General features: G+C 36.3%; 1 protein-coding gene across 1 annotated transcript; it reads right to left on the bottom strand.

Annotated features, from left to right (window-relative positions):
• Positions 1 to 305: 305 nt before the first annotated feature.
• Positions 306 to 9,480, bottom strand: irf10 (interferon regulatory factor 10). Its single transcript, XM_008414125.3, has 9 exons — positions 8,740 to 9,480; positions 8,027 to 8,324; positions 6,480 to 6,675; positions 6,288 to 6,361; positions 5,855 to 5,903; positions 2,041 to 2,145; positions 1,556 to 1,942; positions 1,329 to 1,447; positions 306 to 531 (listed from the first exon to the last, which is right to left on the bottom strand). The coding sequence occupies exons 2-9, from the start codon at positions 8,192 to 8,194 to the stop codon at positions 424 to 426; spliced, it is 1,206 nt and encodes a 401-aa protein (XP_008412347.1). The 5' UTR covers positions 8,195 to 8,324; positions 8,740 to 9,480; the 3' UTR covers positions 306 to 423.
• Positions 9,481 to 9,680: the final 200 nt, after the last annotated feature.

The following is a 9,680-nucleotide window of genomic DNA, read 5'->3' as shown; positions in this document are numbered from 1 at the left end:
GTATGAGTTCAACATCAAATGAAGAGGGAGAAAAACATTCACATTATTATTTGTTTATCAGCATGCTTTGAGCAAAATGCACAACAGGTGTCTAGCTGCACTATAGAAAATAGTATCAAATACAAGCTGCAATAATGAAGATTACATTAAATTTCCCGTAATGCCTTTCAAATGTACTTATTGTACATACACACACACAGACACACACATACATATACACACACACATACATACATATATATATATATATATATATATATATATATATATATATATATATATATATATATATATATATATATATATATATTTGATTTTTTTTTTTAAGGAGAAAAATATACTGTATTACTATCCTTTGTGGTGATTATGGGGACGGAAGTCAAGTTCGCTTGTGTATTGTCCATATCAACTCGGGTAGATTTCTCAGTCTATCTTCTTTCCTTTTGCGTTGGAGGTGAGATTTTGATGTTTCTCCTCAGTTTGTCCCAAGCTGAATCTCTGTAACAGTTCCACAGCAAACAAGGGAACCACCTGGCCAAGAGGAAACAGAGAAACACTCAATTACTGTGTCTGTAAGGACATCTACTGGCCAAAAATATCACTCTCACGCGTCTCTCACACATCCGAGATTCTGATCTTCATGTGCGAAATCCAGCTTTAGAAAAGTCCTGCTCAATTAATCCGAGTTTGTGTGTAAAATCAAAATTGTCATTGTTAACATTTTTCAATGGAAATATATTTCTTAAAAGCAAAACACTTCCTAAAGGCTACACATAATGCAGTAGAATGACACACAATAATGGCGAAAAGAACCTGAAAGTAAGATGCAATAAATGCTGAGAATGTCAAGAAAGTGGCTGACATAGACAGTAATCATCCTTCCTGCCATGTTATAATATTCGATTTAGTGTTAAGTTATGGCCAATGAGAAAGATCACGTCATTACTGATAGGAGCAGACCTTTGGAACGTTACCTTTTAAATGCACTAATGAAACTAGTTACATTTATATTTCTAAACCACCAGTGGACATTTGGTCAAATATCTGGAAGTGGAAAGAACATTATTTCTTCATAAACCACCAGTGATCAGGTGCAACATTTCTGGCAGTAGAGTGAAGAAATTAAAAGAGGTTGTACAAAAATAAAGATATACTTGTAGAGAGTTTTAGAAAGGCCGTGAATTTGCATGTACACCCGCTGAGCACATTCATCAATCCATGTGGACAGGTTTCTTTATACAAGAGACAATCTGACAGTGTCCTAATAAAAAAAGTTTTTTTTTGCAAAGTATACAATAGCAAGCTTTTTATGTCACTTTCCAACTCACATGTGCCATTATGAGCTTCCTGGCTTTAGGTACGTTCGGATCTGGATACTCTTCCCCAAAGCAGAGCTCGATCTCGTGTGAAGGTTTAGGCCCCTTTCCCTGTAAACTGTTCTGGAGTGCTGTAAATTATATATTCATATTGGTGATTTAAGAATAAATGTTTTTTTGTTTTTTTTATTATAAACATTCAGTTTAGAATTTTAAATTGTGTGCATCTTGTGTAATACCATTTAGGAACGAGGGTACATCCATCAGTTTGCAGGTTTTTTCACGTTCCAGTTTGTTTGGCCTGTCAGCATGCTGAGCCAAGGGACCACTCCAGTACACCCTGCCCTGGCAGAAGCGCTTGATAAACACCCCGTCTGGTGCCACCCACAGCAGCACACCCCTTTCCAGGTGACAAAGAAGGCGATTCATCGCTTCTGCCAGGCAATCTGGAAGAGCTGCAGAGGCTGGGGAGGGGAAAGAAAGCTGCTGGGCAGAGCAGGGTCCGTAGATCTGTTCATTTCCCAAAGGAACGTGACCCTGGAGGATGAAGCATCCGTCTAGGCTCTCCGTGATCACTTTCGTCACTGTCTGGCCCTGGTACAACAGTCTCACTTCCATGCGAAAGTCTGCGCAAAAAAATGCAGTTAACACCGATCAAGAACAGTGCGAAAGTACATACGTGCTAACATAATGATATCTGTTTGAATCATTCTGATTTTCTTACCGGTTATATTGAGGATGGGACTGAAGAAGCTTACTGGATCAGGAACCTGAATTAGATTCTTTTTCTCTGTTATCTCACAGTACATGTGCTCCCTCATCAGGTCATCTGAAGAATAAAACACATGAGGACATACTTAAGACGGCATGTTTGGAAAGCAGTTGCTGATGTTTTTATTTTTTGCAAATTCACACATCCATGTGTTGTTGAAAATTATATTCAGTTGAGTTTAAAGCAAGATGATTACTATTTTGTCATTGTACCGAACAGCAAAAACATATATTAGTTGCTGGTTATTTGTATTTTTGTGGCATACAGTTGTTGGCCACCAGTCATGTATCAATTTGTCTGGGATGGGAAGGTAGAGGGCACTTTGACAAACAACTATTTGAAAACATTGGCAATCTTTTTACCATTTTTAATATAGGTAAGTTTACATTATTGTATTGCTTTATAATTTTTAAAGACATATTTCAAAACTACCAAGAAAAATAAATGACTGCACAACAAACAACAGGGTTTTCTGTAGATATGAAATGAAAATGTGTTGGCATATTGTTGGGGAGGAGAAGTACAGAACACCAATGTTTGAGCTGAATTAGTTATAGAAAGTACTGTAGCCTTAAGATTTTTAAACATTCCTTAAAATATATCATCACAACTATGTCCAAGTGAAAAAGAACAGATTAAAATCACACAAACACATGTTATTGCCCATTTAACCTAAAACCATTGCAGAATCAGTTCTGATCAGGACAAAGTTGAATGGACAAGGGTCAGTTACAGGTATTGAAGTATATTAAAGTTTTAAAAAATTTCCAAAAATGCAGGGACTTGAGTGGAGCATGGACTATAACATAAAGCTACTTCTCACCAACTTGTTGCACTCTGCTGCTTAGATGGGTGAACAAAGTGTTTAGAATAATTAGGAAGTGTTTCTAGTTGCAGACTACGTGAACAGTCCTGGTGTGACAACTAAAGGAGCAACACCCATCAATTTTATTGATCGTATAAAACTACAGTGAAAAACTACAGGCAGAATGCCTCCACACTTTGTCCAAACAGAAAATAATCAGCATTTTATAATGTGTTACTCTATAAAACAAAGTCCTGATCTCAGGCCCAACCGATTCTCTCCCAAACACGAGGTGATGGCATACTTAGAATGTCAGATCACGTCAGACTCACGTCAGAAAGAATATTGCTGATTATATATAGTTTGTTGGAAATAACATGGGCAAATTTAGAATACTGTCTCACTGTAAGGTTATGTGAATAAATAGATCTAAAAAATCCAACTGGTTTAAATGTCAAGCTTTCATTTTTTTTGCAGAAAGAGAACCACTGCTTTCCAGTCCAACCTTATTAATTCTGTGCAGTAGAGTGTTATTAGAGTTATTTAGCAAAAGTATCTGTATCTAAGCCAGATGCCTTGACATTATTGATGGAACAATACAACCTGACATTTATTGGTAATTTCAACCTCTACAGGAAAACATCAAAACATCTTTCTGAATAGAAATGTTATACATGCACAATGCAAATGTCTTTTTTTTTTTACATTTTGTAACTTTATAAGTATTTAATTTGTATTCACACCACTTTACTATCCTACCTCTAAATAAAAACCAGTCACTGCAAACAATTCCCTTCAAAAGTCACAGAGTTAGTAAATGGATTGCAGCTGTGTAATATCAGACTGCAGCTTAGATACAGCTGTTCTGCGAAGGCGCTTGCCATCTTACCAAGACATGACTTGTCTATCTGAATTGGATAAACAGAGCATTAATCAAAGAAGCCCTCAAGATGTCCATGTTAACTCTGGAAGAGCTTAGAAAACCCATTAGTCTGAACTTTAACATCTCTCATTTGACGTTTGCTACAAGTCACATCTGTGACTGTAGCACATCTGTAATCTGTGGAAGAAGGAAACCTAAATCAAAAGTTTTGGCCTACATGCAAAGCTCTTTTATAGCTGAAATATAGCACAGTTTGGAAAAAAAATATTTCAGAGGCTGCAAACATTTGATATCTACAGACACTTTTCACAGACTTCAGTTATTTGCAGAGAAAATAAACAATTGTTTTTGAGATTTCCAAAGCTGGTAGAGACATCCTAAAAGACTTGCTAGTTCCAAAAAAATGTTGGCTCAGGCAGCTGAATACAAATGAACATCTCACTATTAGAATTTATTTGGATAAAATATCCGTTTACCTACCACTATGCTAAAATATGCTACACTTTGTGTTAGTTTATCACATAAAACAGATTTAGATTTGTGGGGATAGCGAGATAAAATGTAAAAAAGTTATGGCGGCACCGTAAAGTAAAGGTAATTTGTCTGTTCGCATAATCAGTGCTAACAGACAAGCTTTAACAACTAACCAACAAGTTGTAAAGGTATGGTTCCAGCTATTGTTGTGCTTGTTATGTGACCATAACCCCACTCTCTAAAAGTTAAACTTTGCTGCCAATAAAACAGCGTAGAAAAATCATTTACCTCATTATCTAGCATGTGTCATATCGCCTTTCAAACATGTGTATCTGCTTTCAGAGTGAATTGCCTGACATTTGAAAACCAGCGCATGTTGCACAATAACAGAACCTATCAGAATCAAAACCAGAAGTGAAACCTAACTTATAATATTGCATTAGAGTCATTCAGTTGTTTTAACTTAAGAATGCAAGAGAAAGACCAAGAACGTCTCCCCATAGGCATTTGTACGCAAACACCCAGTTGTGATGTCCTTTAAGTCTAAGAGTGTTTCAGGAAGGAGAACAAGTCTGGTTGATGTCATAAAAACATCAACATGCCTTACTTCAAAATTCACACCTTGGATATAACTTTTATATAAACAAAAATAAAAACTAAACTGAAAATAAATAAATTACACATCAGAGGACATTTTTCACTAAATCATCTCAGCAGATCAAATCCTAAATTACTTCCAAAAACTTAATCTGCGTTCTCCTCTGATCATCCTGCACATTTTATAGGACAAGTATGTGTTTGGTGAAGCTATGACGCTTTAAAGTTACTGATCCATTACTGATGTTTCGTATGTAAAAAGGCAAGAATTTATTTATTTTTTTATTAAAACTGGGATATATTATTTAGTTGGTAAAGTCTGTGTTGCTGGTTGATAGATGACGGAAATATACACCTCTGGAAGAAAATTAAGAGACCACTTAAATGTATCGGTTTCTCTGATTTTACTCTTTGTAGGTATTTATTTGGGTAAAATGAACATTGTTTTTTTTTATTCTGTGAACTACTGAGAAGATGTCTCTGAAATTCCAAGCAAAAATTTTAGTATTTATTTGCAGAAAATGAGAAATGGTCAAAATAACAAAAAAGGTGCAGTGCTTTCAGACCTCAAATAATGCAAAGAAAACAAGTTCATATTCATTTAGAAACAACAATTGTAATGTTTTAACTCAGGAAGAGTTCAGAAATCAATATTTGGTGGAAAAACCGTGAGGTTTTATCAGTGGGATTCAATGCAGTGGTCTCTAGTTTTTTCACCAGAGCTGGAAACATACAGGTGCATCTCAGTTAATTCAAAATGTCTTAGAAAAGTTAATTTATGTGTTATTCTAATTTTCAGAGAAACTAAATTTTGAGTTTTCATTGATTATGAGCCATAATACTTCAAGCTAGATAAAACAAATAGTGGTAATTAATCAATGAGTAACACTTTTTGAATTTAGTTACTGAAACAATTGAACTTTTCAGTGATATTCATTTAGTGGCATTTGCAGATGTGGATTACGATCAAGAGAAATTTCTAGCATATTTTTGTTTGTAACTCTTACCAGCACAAGGTTTTTCTTCTTTGAGAGCTTGAAGCTCTTCCTTTTGACACTGAAGTGAGAAAAACAGAAACCAAAGTTAAGGAAGCATCTAATAAAGATTGGAGCAGGAAGACTTGATCATCAAGATTTTCCCCCACCTAGCCTAAAGATATGTTTTCAGATGGAAGACTTGCAGTTCAAGTTCAGTACTATTGTTAAATTAAGAAACTATATCTACCTCTTTTTACTATCACTGATCTTAAATCTCTTTGTGAAACTCCAAATTATTCATCAACTGTCAGAAGTGACCTTTATGTGAAGTGAGTTTTTCCCTGCCACCCCAACCAACCAAACCACTCAAACCGTCCACGCCAACCAAAAGTATTCATTGTGCCTCGAGACATATTTTATAATTGGTGTCTCGTTGTCTGTATGAGTGTATTTCTCATCTTACCTGATTTTCTGGATAACCAGGGCTTCTTGGAGATAATTTCACCTGCTTGAATACATATTTTGTCTGAGGATGTGCTGTGAGAGAGAGGATAGTAGTGAGCACAAGTGAGCCCAAACACAACAGTTTGAATTCAGAAAACAAAACAGAAAAGACTAATTATTTGCTGTTGTTTTTTTTGTTGCTTTTTTTTACCTCCCGGCTTTGACAAGCAAACATCCTGTTCAATTCGGTAGACCTTATACGGTTCAGTGATGTCCAACTGGTTGCGTTCAGGAACTTCCTGGAAGTCGGTGCTCTTGTTAAGTGCACAACGGAGTCTGGTTTTCCACATTGTGGGATCAGCTCTATCCCTGCCCTCTTTGTATTTGCCTTTATACATGGCCCAGGCCTGCGCAAAAAGATACTGACTCAGAAAACTATCCCCCCAAAAAACTTACTGTGTAATACAATGAGAAGTAGAGAACATTATTTTTTTTCTCATCATATTAGCTTGAATAATATGAATCCATTGTATATTTGAATCCTAAATAATCAGACCAAAAAAAACAGCAAAAGAAAATATAAAACCAATTTTTATGACATTTTTGAATATGTAAACATTTCCGCCTCCTTCCTGGGAAACAACAACACAATAAATATTTGTGCAGGTCACATCATACTTCAAAGCAGGATTTTCAAGGAGGAGATCTAGATGTGCAGATATTCCACTCAGTCAGAGATCAGAATAAGACAATGTCTCCCTAATTAGCTCTGATTATGGATCAACAGTTCAAACATCAATAATAAAAAAAAATCCTGTCTTATTTTTCCAGATTTATTTAATAAATGAAAATCAGAAACTCCCATCCCATTTATTTATGTTACGTTAATCTTCGTAACACCGTAATTTGTCACATTTGACCAAATTCAAGGTTTTGGAAAGGTGCCGAAACGTCTGTAATCCTAAAAACCTTGAATGTCATTGAAAAGGCTATGTCATTATTGTTAGAGGGTGACAGTATCTCACTGTGGTTGGGCACAGATTTATTCTAATTTGTTGGTATTAGTGTCCCAAAAACTCAGCTATTATTAGACTTTTATTTTTACAAAGACAATCAACCAAATTGGTCCAAATTACAGACATTTGACTTCCATATTGATGTATTAAAGTGATGATATTTAATGTTTAAATAAGCACAGGGAATAATTTCAACCTTGTAGTTTAAAGGCTTTTTGTTTATTTTTTTTACCCCAAATAATAGTCAGTACATTGATTTGTATTCCACATATTGTAACATGTATTCTATTAAACATAACTGGAGGAAAAAATAACACGCTTTAAATCACTTTGGGGTTTTTTAACGGCCAGTTTTTTTTTCTTGGTTTTTTTTTTCACCTCTTATATTTTTATCTTGCTTTCCCCCTAGTGGACTTACCGCCTAAACCCTTTATTCACCTTTAAAAAGTCCAGGACCCGAAAACAAAATACAATGGGATTTCAGAATAAACAGTCAAAAAGGTGTACTTTAACTCTTACGACACCGAAGTTAAACATTTTATAAGTTTGCCTGTAATCACATGTCATGATAATGACAGATTTTGAGTAGGATTTTTTTAATTGAACTCAGTTTGGGTTATCCTTCGCTTACCATTTGGAGAGGGGGGAAAGCAAAGTTTACCCCCCATTTCAGAGCACAGCGAAATAATCTGCCTAACAAACTCCAGGCTTTTCGGAAAGTGAAACATAAAAAAGTGTTGACCTTAAAGAGAGCCGCATCCTCCGTCTGCTTGTAGTCCTTCTTGGCTGCGTGCTTCCAGGGGATCCTGAACATGGTCTTGCCCTCATCCTCCCAGCACAGGCCTTCATATTTCCCACTCTCTATCTGAGCTACCAGCCACTCTTTCAGGTGCAACTTGGCTCCATCCATCTTCAGCACATGTTGCGTGTCACAGGAACAACAGTCCACGGTTCAGGACAGCTTCGGATAGGTTTGCACCACTTTTGCAAACATAAGATGCCTGTATTGTTTGGTCTGTCACGCCACTCGAGCTCTCCTTCTGGCAAATGGAAAATAAAGGTCCAATGAGAAGTCCGCCAGTGAAGCTGTTCAGTTTTACACCTACTGAGTTCATCGGAAAGTTAAATGGAGAAGTCGCAACTAAAATTCGGAGCGCTCCCACAAGCGAAAGCGAAAGCTTTGAAGCTATTTTTATGCTTTCGGTTTCCACACTTTGCTCTTTAGAACATTGAATCACTTCCAAGTAAGGAAACCTTGAGTATCTGATGAAATACTGTTGAAATGATAAGTAAAAACTAAAATTCAGTGAAAATGTGTATTAGATATGCCATAGATGTCTGCTTTTATTACAATTGACTTTAGAAAAAAAAAAAACTTATCCTAAAAGCAGGAAAGGGAAAACGTATATGAAAGGTGTAATAATTACAAATGCTAATACAGAAAAGGAGACCCACCTATTAATTAGTGCCTTGAGGAGAACATAATAAAACCTCACACACAGTTAAGCAAGCACACACACGCACGCAGCCACTCATAACGAAACGTTCCTGTGAAAATGAAAGTATGTAGGTGGTCAAACTAGTTTTTTTTTCTTTTTCTGGCAGACGCAACTCCACCTTTCCTACCTAAAGAGGATGCGACCTTTCTTTTAATTGTTCATTTCAGCTCGTAGTAGGCGTAAGACGGGACTGACAAAAAAAGAAAGAAAAGAAACCGCAAGTCTAATTTAGATGACAAACAAACACATTGAACAGTTTCCACCAGCAGATGGCAGCATAGAGCTGTGTCGTTTTCACGTACGAGTAAACTATTGCGCAGAAACTCTATATCCGACCGTCCTATGGGCACACCGTAAACACAAGCATCGATTCAGCCAATCACATCTGCATTTAGGGAACAGGACACGGTGAAGACGACTTGGTTCAAATTGACTATTGCAATGGGGAAACAAAAACATTTAAGTGACTTTTTTAAACATTATATTATATTAAATGTGTTTGCTTGTTATTTTAGCCATTTTTACTTTGTTTCTTTGCACAGATAGGTTTGTCAAAAGCTTCATCCAACCTGATGGCCAAATCATTATCTAGATTTCTATATTCTGAGCTCAAATGCTGGAGCTGGAGACTTTGTGTCCCCTTCTTACGAGCCTTACACTAACACTTGAAGTCTGTGTTTCATGAGTAATTTTAGCGACTTTGAGGCACATCTTTGAGAAGTTACAATTTCAGGGCATGATTTGTGGAAGTTATATGGCACATTAGCCTGGCCATATGCAGTTCTGCTCGATTCAAATCTCACCTCACAGGGCTTTCTCCCATTCACTTGGATTTCTCCTGTAGAATATCTACTGGGCAAATCAGCAAACCAAAAGGGAAAGTTGTGAACAATGTCA

This window comes from Poecilia reticulata, chromosome 7 (genome assembly GCF_904066995.2).
Source record: "Poecilia reticulata chromosome 7, P_reticulata-male-v2, whole genome shotgun sequence".
In the NCBI taxonomy this organism is placed as follows: Eukaryota; Metazoa; Chordata; class Actinopteri; order Cyprinodontiformes; family Poeciliidae; genus Poecilia; species Poecilia reticulata.
The sequence above is the reverse complement of the archived record's forward strand: the minus strand, read 5'-3'. Positions and strand labels throughout refer to the sequence as shown.